The sequence below is a fragment of the Alligator mississippiensis genome, chromosome 2 (assembly GCF_030867095.1).
Source record: "Alligator mississippiensis isolate rAllMis1 chromosome 2, rAllMis1, whole genome shotgun sequence".
In the NCBI taxonomy this organism is placed as follows: domain Eukaryota; kingdom Metazoa; phylum Chordata; order Crocodylia; family Alligatoridae; genus Alligator; species Alligator mississippiensis.
This window is the reverse complement of record NC_081825.1, coordinates 238,513,932-238,535,528: the sequence shown is the minus strand read 5'-3', so window position 1 is coordinate 238,535,528 and position 21,597 is coordinate 238,513,932. Positions and strand designations below refer to the sequence as shown.

General features: G+C 42.3%; 1 protein-coding gene across 1 annotated transcript in view; it reads right to left on the bottom strand.

Annotated features, from left to right (window-relative positions):
- SPTBN5 (spectrin beta, non-erythrocytic 5) overlaps positions 1 to 21,409 on the bottom strand; it is a 165,240-nt gene extending 143,831 nt beyond the window's left edge. The window contains exons 1-8 of the mRNA XM_019496605.2: positions 21,318 to 21,409; positions 19,683 to 19,755; positions 18,855 to 18,983; positions 18,321 to 18,434; positions 12,016 to 12,183; positions 6,851 to 6,970; positions 5,581 to 5,738; positions 2,836 to 3,064 (exon numbers count right to left, since the gene is read on the bottom strand). Of these exons, the coding sequence (XP_019352150.1) occupies positions 2,836 to 3,064; positions 5,581 to 5,738; positions 6,851 to 6,970; positions 12,016 to 12,183; positions 18,321 to 18,434; positions 18,855 to 18,878 (813 nt within the window). The 5' untranslated portion in view covers positions 18,879 to 18,983; positions 19,683 to 19,755; positions 21,318 to 21,409. The remainder of the gene's footprint in view (positions 1 to 2,835; positions 3,065 to 5,580; positions 5,739 to 6,850; positions 6,971 to 12,015; positions 12,184 to 18,320; positions 18,435 to 18,854; positions 18,984 to 19,682; positions 19,756 to 21,317) is intronic.
- Positions 21,410 to 21,597: the final 188 nt, after the last annotated feature.

Below are 21,597 nucleotides of genomic sequence, written 5' to 3'. Positions count from 1 at the left end.
ATAGCAGGTTGCTGTGACCTTCACATTGTTATATCAGCATGGAGACAGTTATCATATTTAAGGTTAGGAGTATTCTTTCAAATCCTAGAATGACCATGCCCCCCAAATTGTTCTTAGCAAGCTTTCAGGCACAAATGGGAAGCTTGCAAAGAACAATTTTTCCAACTATTTAGTTGGCCTAATAAAAGACACCACATTTACCCAAAGGACCTTGTCTGCCTATATCCTTAGACCAAAGCAGCTACAACCAACACCTATGAAACAATGAAGCTGGTAATTTTGAACTAATACCAACTTCACTCATTCATTCCACTTGTGACCTGACCTGGACTGGGACCCAGACTGACTGAAGCCAAAGGTGACAATAAACCCATATTGAAACCTAGAATAAGGGTTACAAACCATTTTCTTCCATTTTTAATTATGCTGTTGTAGTTCCTTTCCATTTTGTCTTCCTCATCATAATCCTACAGCTTTGTGAGACCTCTACTCCTGAAATACCCCCCAAACCCTATGACTAAGGTTCTGCTGCTTGGAAGTTCAGACAATGAAGAACACCACCCTGTATCTCTGCCGCTCTTTATGGTAACACAGAGACCATCAGTTGCAGACACTTCAGTCAGTAAGGGATGTGGAAACTAAGTAAAGGCCTCTAAGGACCACATGCTGTGACTGATGATTGACCTTCTAGCAGAATGGGTACTTGGAAAAGAACAATGGTCCCAAAGCTGGAAAAGGAGTAAAACAGCACCAACCTTTAGTGCAGGAAAAGCAGCCTGTGGCATCAGGGCTCCCTTCTGTATATTCCGCCATCGTACCCAGTTCTTGCTGAAGGATCCTAATAAGTGCATGGCTACTGAAGTGGGTGGGGGAAGGGAGATTTACCTCTCTGGATTGGTTTTCTCTTCAGTATGATCACCCAATTAGCCTCTGCTCTCAGGCTGCCTTGACACATTAAGACTTCCCTCCTTAACCCTATTAGTGAATTCAGAGCTGCCTATTTGAGGGGACTAAGGGCACGAAGAGATTATCAGATTCCTCAATTTATTGCTTTCTGTAATAGGGAGGAAGGAAAAGATAGGAAGGCCTATATAGGGGAAAATGGAAAGAGGAGCAGGTAACAAAAGCAGCAGCAGGGAAAGAAAATTGGGTGGAAAGTAGCATATAACTGCAAGGAGGAAAAAAAATTGCAAAAAAACCTCCAATAAGTTCAGAAAATGCAAAGAGGAAAACCCAGAGAAAAAGAAAAAGAAGTTAAGTGGAACAGAAGGTAGAGAAATATTCACCCCTTAAGCTTTTTTCATTAATGTGAAAATGTGTCTTGTCTTAAGCTAAGAGTTCCTATACAGTATACACAGCGCTTTAGAAGTGCCTAGCTTAAATCTGCTGGGCCTGAATGAAATCTACTGTTCTATAACAGATTCCCATTTCCAAATGATACTCCATTTTTAAAATAAGGAACAAGAAGCAGCTCTGTAACTGTGGTCTCTGCAGATTTTAACTTGAGGAGTGCATAATTCAGGGCTCATAGAGAAGAAATAGCTATGTTTTATGACAACCAGAAATATACCTTTAAGCTGAACCTCAGAGCCTTTGATGGGTCCACCCTAAACCTATTACCCAGTCTCTTCATTTAGGCCCAGTTATTGATTAATCAATCTCCAAGTCCTCTTCTCACACCTTTTCAGAGTGCAGTGCTGGTATTGATATCTAGCTCAGGATCTCCTTGTGCTTATCCCAGATTACTTAACCATGCAATCCCTCAGCTTCAAAAGCTTTCTACCTTGTCACAACAAGTGAAACCCTGATTTAAATGTTTGTGCTTCCCATGAGGCAGAAACATTGGTGCCACACCAGTCATCTTTTAAAAAACAGATTTTCCTAAATTCACATGCACAAATGGTAAATATTTTTGTTTACCTCATATTTTTAAAAGAGCCACCACAACATTATGGTTAGTTGGTAAAAAAAATAATAATAAAAATTTATATATATATATATATATATATATATATATATATATATGGTTTTACATAAGGAATTTTACATATTTTTATATTGTATTTTAATGAGGAACAGAATTTCTTTAAAAATTATTTCAAAACTGTATTTGGATTTCATGTGGGGTTTCTGGGTTTTTCCCCTGATCTCTTTCACTTTTCTCCCCCTTTTTCTTGTTTTCATTTTAATCATGGGAGAAAGTGGGAGAGTGCAGGAGGAAGAAACCACTCAAAAAACTAAACTGAAAATAGGCAGACAAGGTTCCCTGGGTGAATTTGATATCTTTTATTAGACCAACCCAAATTAAACTGAAAATATGAACTTTTATTTTGGTTAGATATTTACTGTCAAAATGGACATTTATTAAAAATTAAAACTCAGAGTAAATATTATGGAAATATTTTGTTTAGGAAAGAAGGGAATTTCCCATAAAATGTTTCAAAGAAGAAATGCTTGACCAGCTCTTTTTTGTACCATTGAATTACTGCAGAAATTAAGTGAGCTCTTCACATGGTTTGGTGCTCACTAGACACCTCACTTAAAATACAAATTGTAAACAACTAAAGGAACTAACTTCCATACAGATAGATAGAATCCTTTTAGAAAAGGCCAGGTACCATCGTGGACAAAAATGATGGCTAGAGACAGATGGAAGTACCTGTGAAAGGCCCTGAAGAATCAGGCCTCTGATCTGCTCACTCAAGAGTTTAAATTGTTGTGTGGTTTAGCATGCATTAAAGATGTTTTTTCAATTCTGTTAAATTTGTGCATATCAGGAAAGAGCTCAGTAGAGATAGAGATAAGTGGCAACTCTAAAGATGGCAAGGCACTAACATTAGTGAGCCTCTTTTGGGCAGTCTGGTCCTGTTTCTTCTTGGAAAAGTAGTGGTAGTAGAGTGACACATAAGTCATGATGGATTTCTCATCTGGATTGGGCACTACCACATCCTCAGCATCCAGAAGTTTAGTGATTCCCAGCTCTTTTTGTGCCACATAGAAGGCATTATTCAGATTCTTGATGGGCTGATCACGCCTCAGTGAGCTGTAGTGGATGAGATCAGGCCTGGATAAGAAGAGAATCAAAGGAAAGAAATAAGTGAGAACTGTTAGATTTAGAAATGACAAATAATGTCAAGAAGACACCTTACACTCCTATACGTACATGCTGTATGTAAGCTGGTATTATGCAACATACTGGGTGCATCTACATGAGACATTTACTGCAGTTGTCTAATTAGCTCTGCGGTAAACATCTTGGTATCTATACATGCAGGGCAATTAGGCTGGAGTAAACTAATTACCTTTGCAGCAGAGTAGTACTTGTAAATACTAAAGTACTTGTAAATACAAGTACTACCCTGCTGTGGAGTTTTTTTACTCTGCAGCAGTGCATGTGTACATGCTGACGTGGCTGGCTGGGGCACACAGGTGTTTCAGTGTGGAAGGTGCCTGTTGGCTAGCCCCACACTGGAGCACCCCCGTGCCTCAGCCAGCTCCTTCGGAGCCTGTTGAACCAGGAGGGTGGGGGAGGAACAGGGGAAGGGAGCAGCCCTTGGCTGGAAGGCTGACCCACAATACTCCCTGCCAGACAGGGCTGGTCCGACCCAGCTCAGTATGCTGCAGTTCTAGGTGCATGTTCAAATGCACACCCAGGAGCAATAAACTGTGGAGCAATAAGCTCTGGAGTTTGTTGCTTCACATTAATTGCACATGTAGACCTGCCCACTGACTAGTACATCTGTATGTACCATTATCCTCTTTTGCTACAGGCTGTACAGTAGCAAGCATTAACAGAAATTTTTTGGGAAGCTCTAGAGGTAGCGTGTCGTGCAGCTGGTGCAGAAGAATCCATGTTCCGTGCCTGCTATCTCCGTTAAATTCCAATTGGCCCTGGTGTATATTATAGTGACTACTGTGAAGTCCTACATAGTGTAGCTTGTTCATAAGAGTTCTAGTTTACTATAGGGCAAGCAGTGAACCAGCAGACCTAAGTATCTGTACCGAAGGAGGCTGAGCATAAGCAGGCATATGCATATATCTCAGATCAAAAGACAACATATAGTCTATAAAAGTAGGGATCTGAGGAGAACTCAGGAGGAAAAATCCAGCTAAGGGAAAGGAAACGTTCCCATGAATGAAAATTATCAACACAATATAAATGACACTTCGTTGCATGATGCAAGGCCAGGAATCTATCTGGGATTGTTCTACTTGCTGACCAGTGAAGATCCAAATTTCAACTAATCTCATCTACTTCAGGTTTTCCCCGAGAGATGGTGTAAAAGATGCAAGTGCTGGATATTCTAGATTACTTCTTTCTCCTTTTTTTGTATCATAGCTGAATTGTCCTGCCTTGCTCTTTTTTAATAGCTGTGTCATTAGATCTGTTCGCATGGATGTCCTCAGGCCAATCATAATACACATACTGCAGCATGGAATGTGAAATTTGAAAACTTGCTATGATCAGATTAGGCTGTAGTAGCCATGGAATTATTATACAGGTTGCAACTGAGCAGATTTCTGACCCTGAAGAAGGAGCTTTATCAGACTAAAGCAGAACACAACTGTTTATGCTATTGTGTCTGTCTGCACTAAGAACCTTAAAATAAGCACTTCCCTGCTCCTCATTTCCTCATTGGTTGGTGAAGCAATGCAGGACATTCTGAAATGGGAACTTTGTTGAGAAGTTTAGGGGCTTCCAAGCCTTCTTGCTAGTATTGGCTTCTGATAGGAGAAGAATTATCTCAAATAGGAATCACCTATCTACCTTCTGTGCCTTATCGGTTCCTCCTCCTCTCCCGCAAGTCAGAGAGGGGAAAAGTGATAGCCTGTTGCTTTTAGCTCCAAGTATGTCCCACTTAAGTGCAAGGTTTAAGTTCTAGAGATGATCATATCAAAATCCATTTTCAACAACATTTTAGAAAATGCAGCTGAATACAAGACAAGAAAGTTAAGATAAAAAAAGAAAGCAAATTAAATCTATGTTTCTCAAGTATTTTTCTTCAAGCAAAAGTTTTGAATGGAAGAAACAAAATTATAAGAGAATTATTTGTCCCTAGCAATAATCAGCCAGAACCGTAACCCAAGACAGCTCTCCAGCAAAAAACCAAACACTTGAAAACTCTCAGAGGAAGCCTTGTTCCTGCTGTGGACATGAAATAGCTGTGATAATAATGTGCTCCTACATCTGAGTAATGATCAGCCATGCACTACAATGGAACAAAATTCATTTGTCACCAGACCTATTAGATCATTATTTGATAGTGACAGATATATTGCATTTCAAAAGATTTCATTGTCTGCAAGATTTTAAAAAAGGAACAAGTTTAAATGAAGGCTGCCCCATAGGAAATTCATTTTTGCTTTCAGGTAAAGGAACAATCAAACATCAAAAATCTTCCTTCTTTATTCAGGCAAGGCTTCTATTTAACAAATGGGAGTTTTGAGTGGGTAGGTTCCCAGGATAAGACACAAGTCATTTTCTTAGCTATCACAAAGAACAGAGGTGCACTGGAGTAAAACTTGCCAGAGTAAGAAATCAGCAGCTATTCTTGGAGCCTCCTTTTATCATCTGCTTACCTGTGAACGTGAATGAGGGCATTGAAAGCCAGGCCATCTCTCCAGCTCCTGGAGAAGTCCTGCACATTCACATTGGAGTAACTGGCAGTCTTACGTTGACACCAAATCAGCAAGGCTTCATTGGCAGACAGTTTATCAGCCTTTTCTCCAAACTCCTCCTGTGAAGGCAGCAAGGAAGGAAAATTCAGGATGGGCTACAAATTTCTCCCAGCAGTCTCTCCACAGTTAAGGTTGCAAGTGACTTCCTATTATCTATTTGAGTTTTGTCTTCCAATATATCTAACAGACCTCCTTTATATCCTTACAAGAAAGTTAAAATGCTGGAAACCTTAGATGGTAAGTTGGGTATTATTTTCAAATATAAAAAAAATCATTAGAGTCTATTAAAAGACTTACTTTAAGCATAGGAAAATGTTTTCAATACTGAATTTTCTTTTGGTTTTCAAGGAGGAAAAGGGTGGAGGAGAAAAATGGAGGAAAAGGGTGGAGGAGAAAAAGGGAAGGAAAAGGGGAAAATCAAACAAAAATCTAAAACAGAAATACTTTGTTGTGATCCTCCTGTTTGCTCTGAACCAAAAATCTGTAGGAGGCAAATTCTTGTTAAGCTCAAGTACATGGGGCCTGTGTTTTTAGAGTTAAAGGTATCAGGCCTAGCACATGTCTGACATTGACTATTTTGTCTATCTGCATGCAGTCAGTAATGTCATTAGTGAAACTATCTTCTGTCAATAGAGGTCAGTGGTAAATGCATGCATTAGTTGAATCACTAGTCCTCATGTGAAATATTCTGCTTGTATTGCCTGAGACAATATCACTGCTCCTGTATCTGATACAGCCAACTCCTGAATTTTTAGAGGTAATAGATAGTGATCCATCATCACATGGCTTCACAGTTGGCTGTTGATAGTATTTATATGTCAGTGGTCTTGGATACATTCAACAATTTTGCACATTTAAAAAGAAATAAAGGATCTGGAAGTAAAATACAGGTGCTTAACTGTGACTAGCTAATCATTAGAACTGGTAATGGAAGGCTGTGGTTAAATCTCCATCATCTTCAGTCTTTAAATCCAAATTAGCTTCTTTTTTTTTTTTTTTTTAAAGAAATGCACTCATTCAACTATAAGTTATTAGACTACATGCAGTACTACTAGGTGAGGTTTTATGGCTTGGGGGATCTAAATGATCTTTAAAGTCCCCTTTGGCCTTAAACTCTATGAAATTTATTAAATGTGTATAGGTAGAGAAAAGAACAGAGATGTTATTTTACCTCATCAAGTTTGATGGAAGCGATCTGAAACCGGAGGATAATGATCCAGATCAGTCCCAGGATTAGGATTCGGTCCCCATCTACAATATTTTCAGGCCCAATAAATTTTACTTGCACCTGCTAATAGACAATAGACAAGAAACTCCCATCAGCCTGAAACCATTTCTTTGCAGCTCCCTGAGAGAGGCTCTTCTAAAACAAAATATATGGAGAGATTTTTTCCTTGACTGTTATTCAAATATTAAGAATTGTATCATGTAAATTCTATCCCGCTAACAAGTGTGAGTCTTCTTCTAGCTTTCACTCTCTTCTATGCATCAGAAATCAGAACTACTTTGTCAGAGCATCAGGGCACATATCTACACAGGGCCTGGGATTACTGATTACTAGGATTCTGTTGTATCCCTTGCTACTTTACATTTAGTTTGTAAAGAACAAAATACACAACAAAAATTATTTGGGTGGTGCCCCTTTACCTGAGAACAGGGCAGAATATTTGTATGAGGAAGTGCCAGGATAGAGTGTTTCTAGCAGGTAGATAAATGAAGAATTAAACTGGTGAAAGTACAGTAACTGTCACAGAACTATTCTTCTGCCCTTTGAGGAATGGACATTCAATGTGAAACAGTTAATAGGAAACCAAATAAAGACTGCAAGTCATGAAGTCATGGGAAGTGAAAAAGAGATGAAGTTGATGAAAAAATCATAATGGACTGGTAAAGAGCAAAAAGACTGAAAAATACTTCCGCCTATAAAATACAAGCAAGGACATGGGTATATCTGCAGGGAAGGGGTGTGAATAGTTTGAACTGTTGCCCCAAACTTTTAGATCAAGTATAAAAATAAAATGATTTCATTTTCCCAAAGTGCAAAATACCCTTTTTAAAGGTAATAGTTAATGCTGGTGAGTTTGAGGAAAAGGGAAGTCACATTGTTATTGCTTCAGTGGGCATGTCTACACATGAACAAATAAACTCCGGGGCTTATTGCTCCAGAGTTTTTTGCTCCTGGTGCATCATTTGAACATGTGCCTGGGAGAAAAAACTCCAGAGTATATTGCTCTAGAGTTTATTCATGCACAGCACATGGAGCCCGGCTGGAGCAGTCTGGGCTTGCAAGGGACCCAGGAGGTCAGCCTACCAGACCAGGGCTGCTCTGAGTGGGCTCCATGTGCTGCACAGGGGCTGGCGGAGGCATGAGAGTGCTTCAGTGCGGGGCTAGCTGGCAGGGAGCCCCCATGCTGAAGAACCCTGTTCCCCAGTCAGCCCCTCCACAGCATGTGGAGCCCCATCAGACCAGCCAGAGGGTGGAGCAGGGTCAGATCCAAACTGGGGGGGGAGAGGGGGAATGGGGTCAGACATGAAAGGGGTGGGGAGCGGGTTTGGACCCGAAGCTTGGGGGGTGGGGTTCGATGTGGGACTCCGTCCCCGCAGGCCTCCCTTCCCCCATCATTCTTGATGGGCAATTTGCTGGTTATATGAATAAAAATAAAATAGAAGTGTAAAGAATAAAGCACCCTTCTCCCTAGCCTTCCAATATCTTTCTGACTCCTTTCCTCAACTCTTTCCCTCTTTCTTGGCAAGCCTTTATACCCTTATTTCTTTCTCTCTTCCACATCAAATTTTCTTGTTACTCCTCATGTCCCTTTTCCTTTTCCTTGTCTTGCTCTACCACTCAACTAATATTATAATTCAGCAGTACTTCATCTGTTGGCCCAGCAGGGCCAATGAGTGGGCTTGGGCCAGTCTGTGGGTTGCATGACCCTATGCCCTAAAATTGTGCCTGTATCCAGACTGCACTGCCTCACTTAGCCCAATGTACGAGGATTAGGGCCCTGGGAGCCTTTGCCACCTATGCGCAGCTTCATGTGCTGAGGTCGGGGCTCCAGGACCCTGTGTTGCCTCTGGCCAGCCCTGTGCACCAGGAATTGGGGCTCCAGGATCCTGTGCTGCCTCTGCCTGGCCCAACATGCAGGGGGCTTCTGGGTTCCCCACATGGATAGAACCCCACACTGTCCTGCACACTTATTTAGTACATGGGGCATAGCCTGTGAGGCACCTTATGAACTCATGGAGAGCCCCATGGACCACAGGACAAAGTGTGGGTGGCCAGATCTTGTCCACGGACTGGGACTTGAGCACAACTAGTCACAATTTTTCAAAAAAACTCATTTCCATCAGAATATGTAACTGTGGATACTGAAATTCTCTGCAGGGAAATTATTGATTTCAAATAAATATTTCAGCTGTCTGAAAGCTTAATTTTGAACCCACATGCTGCAGAAGAGCTGGCTGAGGCAGTAATATTAGTAATCAAAGGTTGCGCCTGCCCTGCACGCCTTGTCCGGCAGTGCCACCTGGCGGGTGAGGGGAGCGGCGCGGACGGAGCTGGAGGAGGGGCTGGGCTGGGCAGCCGGGAGCAGCAATGTCCTTCTGTGCCTTCTTCAGCACTACAGGGGCCACTTCGAGCCAGGTGAGTAGGGTGTGTTGCCTGAAGGGACCCTGCTTCCCATAGGGGCTCGGGGCCTGCAGGGTGCCCCTATGGTGGCCCCGCTGCCTATGGGTGCCCCTGTCCCCTATAGAGACCCTGCTGCCCCTAGGGTGCCCCAGCTTCCCCTGTAGCAGAAAGCCCCTTTTCCTCTTGCCTGCAGTTGCTCTCCCCTCCTTGGATATGTTTTTCCTCTTCTACCTTTTCTTCCTTCCTCTTTCTTTCACTTTAAGATAAGGAATTGTGTTTTGAAATTTGTATGTGTGTATTTTGTATCTCCCCTTGTATTTTGGTATTTTTATCTATTTGTGTGCCATGGCATTACTTTTGTAGCTTATATTTTATACTCCTCACCTTTCAACATTCAACTAAATGTGTTTAGTTTCATAAGTAAGTTATACATTGTAACAATGTTAACAAGGGCAGGAATCAAACTGCCCTTCCCTGTATCAGGCTGGCCCCTGAAAGAGCGAGTGAATCAATGATTGAATGTGTAACATGGTAGCAGGCAGCAATTAACACCTAAGAAAACTGCAGATCAACCAACGGAAGAACTCAATAGAAGACAATGTAACAACCGGGAAATCTCTAAATGTCACTGATGAAGGGCTAGAAGCCCTGGCCTGAGTTAATCAATGCCGGGGACCAACTTTTGGGCTGAATATCTCCAAATCGACTGCTCCCAGAGCCCTATTCAAAATTCACCAACGGACTTCCAAACCTGCACGTACATGCAGACGACCCCTGGGGCTGACAGATGCCATCCAGTAGCCACCAAGGGGGGGAAGTCCCACAAGGGTCAACGACCCCCGGATTGGGCAAACCTGAAAACTGGGGAGTCACCAAAGTCTGCCAAGGACAGATAAAAGGCAGTGAAAAGTGACCCTCAGTGGCGCCCTCTTGATCTCCAACTCAACCAGACCTGTCCAGCCAGAAGGACCAGCTGGCGACCCCCTTCTGAAGGATAACACCACGCTGAAAGAAGCCTCAACTGGCCATCAACGGCAGACTCCAGCGCCTGTGGGATAGGTATACCTGACTCTTGTAGCTTGCTACTGTGTGTGTGTGTGTGTGTGTGTGTGTGTGTGTGTATGGAAGGACCAACCCCAAGGTTTATGATTTAACTCATTACAGTGTTTCAATCTGCCTAATAAACCAGAATTTTAAGGATCCCAAGTTGGACATTTGTAGCCAACATCCCTGCAGGGGCCCTCACTGCCTAGAGGGTGTCCATGCTCCCTTATAGGGGGCCCCTGTGCTCCCATGGGAACCACACTGTCTATAGGGTGCCCCTGCCCCTATAGGATCCATTACATGAGGATTCTAGTTTATTAGGCTTAGCATAGTCCAGATCCAGGCTTAGCGAAAGGGGGAGGTGGGATCAAAGTGGCACGCTCACAGATCAAAGTGGCACGCTCATGGACCGAAGCAGCGTGCTCACAGATCACTACACCTTAGAAGGAACATTGGCATCAATACAGACCAAGGACCAGCTGGCTAAGCAGCAGCTCTGCAGAAAAGGACCTGGGGGTCATAGTGGACAAGAAGCTGAATATGAGGCAAGTGTGCCCTTGTTGCCAAGAAGGCTAACATCATGCTAGGATGCATTAGTAGGAGCATTGCCAGTAGATTGAGGGAAGTGATTATTCCCCTCTATTCAGCACTGCTGAGTCTGCATCTGGAGTACTGTGTCCAGTTTTGGGCCCTCCACTACAGAAAGGGTATCAACAAATTGGAGAGAGTTCAGCAGAGGACAACAAAAGTGGCCAGGGGGGCCGGGGCACATGACTTTTGAGGAGAGCCTGAGGGAACTGGCTTTTTTAGTCTGGAGAAGAGAAGGTTATAAAGGGATTTAACTGCAGCATTCAGCTAACTGAAGGGTGGTTGCAAAGAGGATGGAGCTAGACTGTTCTCAGTGATGGCAGATGATAGAACAAGGAGCAATGGTCTCAAGTTGCAGCCAGGGAAGTTTAGGTTAGATATTAGGAAAAACTCTCTCACTAGGAGGGCCGTGAAGCACTGCAACAGGCCACCCAGAGAGATGATAGAATCTCCATCCTTGGAAGTTTTTAAGATCTGGCTAGACAAAGCCCTGGCTGGGATGATATAGTTCGAGATGGTCCTGCTTTGAGAAGGTGGTTGGACTAGGTGACCTCCTGAGGTCCATTCCAACCCTAATTTTCTATGATTCTATGGTACTATGAATCATTTCCATTAAGTTTTGACTTAAAATATTGTTTGGGTTCATTGAGACCAAAAGTTAGTTTCTGTTTCTGATTTGTGGACTTTCAGAATTCCCCTTGCCACCTATGTGCTTCTTGTCCTCTCTCCCTTTCATTCTGCCACAAAAAAGGGAGAAAGTTTTTAAAGTTTTTTTTTCCCTTCTTTTCAAGCACATTTTATCCTAGCTTTACTATTATTGAACTCTTAGTCAGATTATAAAAGTGAAAGAAATTTAAACATAAGATGTTAAAGACTCTTAATCCAAAATGATGACAAAGCAACCATCATGAATAATCAACCTCACTTCATTTTTCAGATAACACCAGTACAAAAAAACTCCCATGTTTAAAGGACAACTCATTTTATATTATAGGAGGGAGAACATCATGAACCTAGTTTTGTAGTTAGCCTGTAATCTATTCAGATGACTACCTGCTATATCTATATCTACTCACCTTAGATTTGAGGTATGTAATAGCTTTGCTATTGTTCTCCAGAAAATGTACCCTCATCCTTCCCCGGGTAGGTCTGGGCAATGATTCTCTAGAAAGTAGCTCCAATAGTTTCAGCAGGTAAATGCCATCTTTCATCTCTATATAGATGTCTTTTATTTCAATAGCCACCTGCAAAGACAGACCCCCAAAATACTGACACTGGTTATATATGGCTATTTCACTTGCTCAGTACTGTTCTTTTGATTTTTAACACTGAATAAACAACACCTTGATGCACTGTGGAATCAAACGTTTCTGGGGTAGATGTGGATTAAAACTCGGTGACATTTTTTGATGAATAATGAATTCACATGAAAAAATTAAGTTTCAAATACCTCAAAACCCAAAAACCACATTCCATTTCCTTTCAAATGGAATATTTTGTATCAACCAAAATGAATATTTCAGTTTTCCATTTTGAATTTCAGTTTGATCCAAACCACTTATTTTCCATTTTTTCTGTGTGACCCAAAAAACCAAAAAGACAAACGTACAAAAATACAGTTATTTGCACAGCTCCATCCCAAGTATGAATGATGCTCCTTAAAATTAACACAGAAGACGGCTTCATTGCTGATATAAGACAGGCAAAGGAAATCAAAGTTTAGTTCACACAGCCACTGGAACTGTTGATCCCTTTTACCCAACTCTTGTGGTTAGGGTAAAAGGGGACCCACGGTTAGGGTAAAAGGGGACCCACAGTGCAGGAAGTCCAGTTTTAGCTCCTTTCTCCTTGCCTGAGGTGACTTGAACCTACAGCTCCTAGTTGAGTGCCTTATATCATCAAGCTGTAGTACCCTCTTTGGTAAGGAGTGAATGCTGGCTGTCAGTCCCTCCTGTTGAACCTTTATCACTTTATACAGATACTTAAACATCCAGTGGAACAGGGACAGGAACCCAGGTATCCTTCCAGAATGGTAACCAAACTATCTGGCTAAAGAGTCCTTTCTTTTTCTCTGTCTCAATGTCTATGCAAGTAGGACACAGGTCTGACAGGAATCATTGAGAGAGACCTATTTCTGAACACCTATAGCCTGGTGATCAGGGTACATCCTGAGAGGAGGAAGACTTTGCCAGATGCAGACCAGAAATATGAACTCATAAGATTATAAGAATTTTTATGACTGTATTTGCTAATCAAATCTATCTGTATTTAATGGCTTGTTTCTACAAAGTTAACTTCTATTCCTATCTAACCCTGCATAATTTTGAAAGGGTAACATCTTAAGCATTTTTATGACAACAGGTTAATATTGTAAACATAGGATTATTGCTGCTGTAGAATCAAGGAAGGGCCAGGTTGTGAAGGAAAAATCTTCATTAAATGAGGAAGGGCAGCAGTAAAAGGAACACTGGAAAATATAAAAAAAACTGTAAACAGGAGATTGAAAGATACAGCAGCCTTTTACATCATATATTCTGGCTGAGATCTAATTTAGGGGTACAATGTTTCCAACCTTAATACAGAGCCACAGCCAGAGTTGCACATTATAACTTGCTTATCACTATCATGTACCAACGTTAAAACCCACCTAGGGGTTGATCATCAGGTGCCAAGGGTGTCAAACTCATCCAGCCCACATTGCAGGGCCAATCCCTGGGCCAGATGAATGGCATGGGGCTGGTCCATGGGCCAAACTGGGCCCGCAGACTGGCCCTGCTTTCCAGATCTAGTGTGTGGGGCCAGCCTGGCATGGACATATGCAGCACAGGTCCTGAACTAGCCCCACGGGGGCACCATATGCAGTGGGTCCTGGGCTGACCAGAGCAGGGGCCACGTGCAGGGTGCATCACAGACCAGCCCTGCATGGGTGCCATGTGCAGAGCATATCCTGGAGGGGCTCCATGTGCCATGTGCAATGCATGGCCTCCCCAGCCCCATGCATTGTGTACAGCACTTGTGGCCAATTCAAAGCATACCATGTGGCATGTAGGCCCACTCCAAGATTGACAGGCAGCACCGTGGTCCAGTGGATAAGGCTCCATGGACCAGATGAGACTCATAGGCTGTGTCTTTGACACCCGGATAAAAGCAGTGAGTTATCCTAACAGTACAGCATGACATGGCAGGTAGTGTGATCTAATGCTGGCTTGCTTTAGGAGTTTCTTTTGGCCTCATGCCTTTAACCATCCAGGTGTGCCATTCATAGGCAATACTATGCCTGCAAGAGGAACGTAATGTAATTCTGAAACACTTATTTCTTACGAATGTATTTTTAGGATGAAGAAATAGCTTTTCTGAGTTAGGAGTAGTAAAGATATACATGACAAAAGTAGGACCAAATAGCATACAGATTTAAAGATCAATTCCTGCCCTGTGATCTGTAAATTCAGCAGACCCTCTTGCAGCAAAACAAGAACTGAAATTCTAGGAACAGCTCAGGACAATTTAAGTGTGCATGTTGTGAAGACCAGGTGGCTGAAAGCTTGTTTTCACCCCCAAGCATTCAAAACTTTTTTTTTTAATTTAGTTTTCCATATTTTCTCTCTCAAGTTTTTCTTTAGCTGTTGAACTATCATGTCATCTTAAATAGATCTAAAATACTAGCTATTGCATCTGACTGTTGACAAAAGGTAAAAACCACTTGTGTTTTGTGCCAGTTTTAATCAGGAAGACAAAATCCTTTTTTCCAGTATTTTCTAATGAGCCTGTGGCTTGCACCATCACATTGTAATAAACACATTGAATATATATATATATATATATATATATATATATAATTGCATTATTTCATGCAGACTTGAATAAAGCTACCAAGCAAGGGTTGTTACTTATGCTGACTCCATCATAGTCTGAGAAGCAGAAGCTGGCTCATTTTGCAGAATCCTGTTTTTATCCTACTTCTCCTACTCCTGTCCATTCAGGGTGTTAGTAATGTACTTAGGCATGCAGCATGCAGTAGGGATTGCCCCCCAGCCTGGCAGCAGCTGGTGAGTGGGGGCTTTTTTTTTTTAAAGAGCTGGACAGTTGGGGCTGGAGGCTTGTGACAGAGGCCGCTATGCAGTGGGGGGCAGTGAGGATCACCCCCCCCCCCCCCAGGGCCTGGCAGCAGCTGGTGAGTGCCGGGCTATTTTTGTTTAAGGAGCCAGGAGACTGGGCATGGGAGAGCAGGTGGGGGTTGGGGCCTGTTTGATTTGGAGATTCAGACAATTCGGTGGTGGCTGAATCTCTAAATCAGATTCGGCTGAATTGATTTGGGACAGTGATTCACTGAATTGAATCACTGCCCCCCCCGAATCAGCCAAATCCGAAGCAAATACTAACTGCTTCACACAGGCCTATCAAGTATGGTTTCCTAATGGTCTGTCCAAGCCCTGGTAAGTCTATAATATATTCATAAGGATGGGATTCAGTGCACATTTAGAAAATGTTCAGATGATCTGAGGCTAAGTTGAATTATGGACACTTTGATACACAAGATAAAGACCTGGACGTTATAGTGGACCACAAGCTACATATAAGTCAATAGTATGCAATTGTTCTGGGGGAAAAAGACAAGAGCATACTGGGGTGTATTAACAGTTATAGTAATGAACTCCGTGCCAGTAAGTAGGGCGGGAGGAGGAGGAGGGGACCATGCAGGGACCCCTGCCAGGCCCCCTCCTCCCCTCTACTTACCGGCATGGAGTTCGGGTCCAGTTCCCTGCGGCGGTAAGTGAGGACTGCCCGAATCTCCAAAGCTCTCTGAATCTTTTCTGAATTGATTTGGAGAGCTTCAAATCGATTCAGACCTTTTATTGGTCTCCTGATTTGATTTGGATTCAGAGATTTGCCTGCCAAATCGGGCCGAATCTCCTCCGAATTGAATCAACACCCAAAGCTTTGCACAGCCCTAGTACTTTATCCCTCCTTCCAGTAAAAATTAAGCCACTGAGGATCATCACTCTTTAAGCAAAATTATCCAAGCAGTTAGGTGTCCATTTTACAATACTTTCATCCAGATTGTATTTACTCAGCCCACTAAGGCGAATGTCATGGGAACAGTGCCAAAAGTCTTGCTAAAGTCAAGATATAGCATATCTGCTGATCTCCCATTCACAAAGCTTGTGACCTTGTTATAAAAGGAAATCAGGCTAGTCGGCAATGACTTGTTCTTGACAAATCCATGTTGGCTGTTCCTGATAGACTTATCACAAACTGATAGAGCTAGAGGTGCACCAATATATTGGTCCATATTATATCAGGATCGATAAAAGAAAAATTGACATTGGCAATCAGCTTTTTTTGGCCAATGTGACTGACAATGTCATCGATACATGCCATGTGCATGAGCACAGCCGCAGCAAGCACATGGCCAGGAATGGAGCCTGGCATCTTGAAGAGCAGTTTCTGGCCAGTAAGTCTGTGGGGAGGGGGGGGAGGAGCATGGGGGAGGGAAGGGGCATGGGGTGGCAGATCGAGGCCCTCACAGTGAGGGAAGGACTAGGACTGGGGCAGGGGCAAGTGATGCCCAGCCTGAGCAGGGTGAGGTGCAGAAAGAAGCTGTGGGAGGCTTGTCCAAGGGGTGTGGGGGAGTGGGGAGGGGGGAAGTTCCCTATTGCTTCCCAGGGGAGGCATGGGGGACATGTGCTTCCCAGACTTGTGTGCAGGGTAAGGGCAGGCTGCTCACTGTGGGCTTGGGGCCAGGGGCTGCGCCAGCCTCTTTTTGGCAGGGGGCTGTGCTGGGGTTGCACTCGGGTTGGGGCGCTGAGAGTGGGACCAAGGGGGGCTATGGCAAATTTTGGAATGGCTGCAGCCCATCCCATAGCCTCCCCTCCTAGCACTACCACTGCCCACCCCAAGGACCCGCAAGAACATACTTTGAAAATTGGTCACCTCAAAGTGGGGAGTGAGCCACTGCAGCGTATGCATGTCCAGTATTGGATGATCAGTTTATGCCAAAAAACTAGACCCAGTTCTAAATGACAGCTGTCATGAAATAACAGGATGTCTAAGGATGCATCTACATGTTGCTATATGGCGTGCTATGGTGATGTAGCGGTCACATGTGTCTATGTGTGTTGTTGTAGCAGCGCGCTCCCCAGGTATAGCGCACTGTTATGGTGACATAGCAGTGAAATTTACCTGTGCACCATGCGCATGGTGCAGTACCCACCCATCCTGTGCTGTGGAAGCACTAAAGCATGGCACCATAGCAACATCACCATACAACAATGTGTAGACACGCCCTAAAGCTACCACTAAAGGATAGCCTGTACTTACTTGCTGCCATTGCACCATCTGATATCAGAAGAAAGGTAGCAAGCCAAAAAGAAAGATCAAGGCAGATGAAAGACCCCAGGCATGCACTCTGTGGTCACATAGAGGTAACTAAATAGCTTGAAGTGCAAAAGAGTTTTGTGACCAGCGTTGCACTGTTAGACATGATGGCTGACAGGGCACAACTGAGGTTATGAAAGAAAAGATTACGTTCAATCATATTCTCTGAAATGTACCTGAAACCCCAGGAGGACCTTCCCAGAGGGGCTGATCTAGACTGGCCAACATGATAATGCTTGAATCGCCTGTGTATGCAAACTAGAAGATCAAAAACAAACTTAATGAAATGGGGATACTCTAATGACACGAGTATATGTGAGTGTGGTGAAGTGCAGACTATGGAGCGCCTGCTTGTTTGCCAACTCCTAGATGAGACCTGTATGAATGAGGACCTCACTGCAGCAACAAAAAGAGCCATCACTTGTGCACAACTCTGGAAAAAACATCAAGTTTATGACAAGGACACGAGAAAAAGAGCTGAAAGGGACCTTACAAGGTCTTCTATTCCAGCTCCCTGCTCAAAGCTAGAATTAAATTGGCCTTGATTTGATTTAATTTACCTCAAGGTGTGAACACAGTTATGAGCTTTCTTGAATGTTCTTGCACAGACTGCTGTGCAAGTCATTGTAAACCACCATTAATGAGACTAGATTGTACAGAAGATTGTCATGGGGAATGTGGTTCTTCACTGGAGCACCTCACTCAGTAGTAACTGGATAGGCTGTCCCTCTGAGACAGTAATCAAATTAGAGAGACTAAAACACAAAGACTGAGGATTAATCAAGACAGAGAATCTTGATTTGGAGCAGAATCAGGGATTCATAACTTGAAGAAAATCAGTGTAGTGAGAAATGCTTGGCTGTAGCTCTGTCTTTGGCAACAGTAAGTATCTCTTGCTTATATTATACAATTAACGTCAGTAAATATAGAATGGTTAAACAGAAGATGAAGTAGATGAAATGGAGAAGGAGAAACGGAGAATTTCAAAGGAGGAGAAGCTACTTACTTTGCCGTTGTAGTAGATAGTGTTCATCCACTTGGTGAAGGTTTTCTTCTGCGTGGACATACGCTGCTCTTGCAGCTCCTTGATGTGGTCTTCTGCATCCATGGTGACCTGAGACTAAAGGAAACCCAATTGTTGTTCATGTGTACAGATGGTGCTTGCTAGAGATCTGCTTTATTTTGTATCTAGATGTAAGAGGCTGCATATAGAAGCAACAATAACTTGATTTGACTGCTTGAACGGATGAACAAATAAACCTCTTTAAAGTCTGTACATTGGGGGGTTTACCACTCATGAATGTATGTCTGTTAATTCATTCAGATTATTTGGTCTATCTGCATCTATACCTCAGTAAGTGAAGCTAAACTATAATGACTTGCCCCTGAGTGAAACAAATGGTTAACTATTGTGGTTTACCTTCTACTTATTCCAGAAAAGAGTAGATAGGCAGTATTGTACATTAAATTGAACAACAGAACCCAACTCCCCCTCCCCCCACCCCGCTTCTCCAATCAGACTTGTTTTCTCTGTTTATACCCTGAGCCAGGGAAGTTCAGCCATTAGGAACAGATCTCAAAACTTTCATTCAGTCGCTCTTCCTCTTGCTTTCATGTTTTAACCTTGATCTCTTCTTTATTGAATGCAGCTCTTCTTTCACTGTGAAAACTACACAGACACATACAAAACTCAGAATTTACATCAATCTGCCTGATTACTGATTGAGTAATCTTAGATCTGACAGACCACTCTTCCTTACTTTCACTCTTTTTCTAGACAGTCCTCTGACTTCCAGATACACCAGGGTCCAAAAGCCAGAAGTAACACTATAGAATATCCTGAAAACAGACGGCTGAGAACTAGATCTCAGCTTCAGTCTCTCCAAGCTGTGGGATCTGCAGACCCAGGTCCTGATGCATTGCTTAAAACCAATGACAATATTCTGGTTCACTTAATTTACAGCTCTCTCCTTCCACCACTGGCATAACTTGTAGCAAGAAAGGCAGGACAGGGCACTGGTTTGCAAGTGTCCATCCCATTAAAATTCAGACTTTTAATTCACACAAGGGTCCATGGCATAAAATTAGATCTCAGATAGCTATAAAGAATTATGAGGAAAAAATTATCCAGTTTCAGAATTTATGGTGCCATTAAACTGGATTTTGGATGAGCCAACAATTTCTATCAGAACCATCAAACCTAAAGCATTATTTTATAACAACAATGTGCCACTCACACTAAGAGGAGATGAGTTTTAGAAAAAAAAATTCTGCAGTTGGAAGCATTTAGGGACCAGAAATTCTGTTTCTTAGGCGTCTTTCTTTATTTCCTTTGGAATTTGTACAGAAATAAATTAGGATTAATTACCTGGAAGAACAGAGAATCTTGGTGTTGTACCAACAGGTGAGGAAGGTAGAGGCAGGCAGCTGCCTTTAGCCAACTGCAAAGAAAGAAGGGATGGGAAAAATATCAGACTGCAAAAACTACAGGGGAAGTAGACTAAAGGTTTTGCCTTGGATTTGTTTCCTGCTGTACAGGCTACAAAGGAAATAGCCCATAGAGTTATAAACCCCAAAACCATCTGGCAAATGGAAAATTGCAGCTCACATGGTATAGGATGGTAGTGCCAGGCTGAGATGCAAGTAGCAGTACAAAATGGGAAGTGGTTTATATGCTACTAAATCTAATAAATAAATAAATAACAAACAAGCACACAACTTTACAGAGCCCTGTTATTTCTGTGGTGTTAGAGTGATGCTGTAGTTGTGATGGTCCAGGAATTATGTGAGAGGTGAAGATTTCTTAGGGTGATGATATCTTTTATTGGATCAACTGCATAGTTGGGAAAGAGTTAGACAAGCTTTTGAATGCAAGACGTTCATCATCAGGTCTGAGGAGTGAAAGTTAGCACCTCATTGTAAAAGCCAGCACAGATACTACTCTAAGAAACCCCTACCTGTGTTATTTTAGGTCATCTTTCATATGCTCTAACACTGTCCTGTTTCTATACAATGCTGGATTTTCAAAATTGAAAATAAAAGTATGGGGAAGGGGCTGAAATTTTCCCCAACGCTGTTTGATGCTAGTTGGCATTTTGTAAGTTTTGCCAATTTACCAAAAAAAAAGGTTTTTTTGATCAATTTAGCAACTGAACCTCTTGTTTACTTGACAAATAACCAAAGAAATGTCTTTCGTTAACTGAGTGCTCTCAGAGAGACTGGCTTTTCTCTCACTCCTTTGACTGTCCTTTCCTTCCCCTGGTCAGTTTGTTATCCTGAGAGCTGATGACCATCACAAATGTTAAGATCATAATAGTTATCCCAGACAATTTTGTGTGGGAGGATAGAGAGACCTGGGTATGCAGGCATTTGTAAGATAACATTTGCCCAGCTACCAGTCCCAGAAATGAATGGGAACTAGCTTCCCACTGCAAGTCTTCATCCTTGTATAATGTTAGATATTCCCTTTGCAAATCTTTATTCCTTGCCTTCCCTAGTAATGTATTCTATAGAATTACCTACCTTGGTATGAAACACTTCAACTTTTTTCTCTTTTTATATTTTTTATACAGTTAATACATTAGTTAAGTATTCCCTTTCATAATTTCATTTTTTTTCTGATGGCACCTCTGAAATCTGTTTTGTTTTAAGGGTCAAGTTCTGATCACCTAGTAACTTAAAAAGATTTCTGGTAGATGCAAATGAAGCTGTTTGCCTGATAATTATTTTCTCACTCTCTGCCCAGTCTCAAACAATTGTTCACACATAATAAAGTTAGAACAGTAAAAGGAATCTGTTGTCTTCCAAAGCTGATTACATCCAACTGAAGCTTTGTGGCAAACACTTCTTCCTACATTACAGCAATGTTTCACATCAGGACAGATAATAGGCCATTCATTTACATTTGCACAGCAGAAGGATGTTGCTAACAACAGAACTTGACTGCAGCGATGCATTTCATTTACTCCAGTAAGAGAAGGAAATACTAGATATTGATACTTACCCAGTTTGGTAGAAATTTCCATTTGAAATCCCAAAGTCAGTCGTTCCAGAAAATAACCTACAACTCCAAGTTTGCTCCTGTTCTCACATTCAGTTCCTCCTCTGCATTCAACATGACCTTTGAATGCAGTAATAGAGGCAAGGTATTTATAATCTACATATAAACCTTTCACCTGATTGTGGAGGAAATAACCTGCTAGAATTCAAGAGGCAAAGTTTACTGCAAACCATGTTGACCTGACTGTTATGCTTATAACAGATATATAAAGATCAATTACATA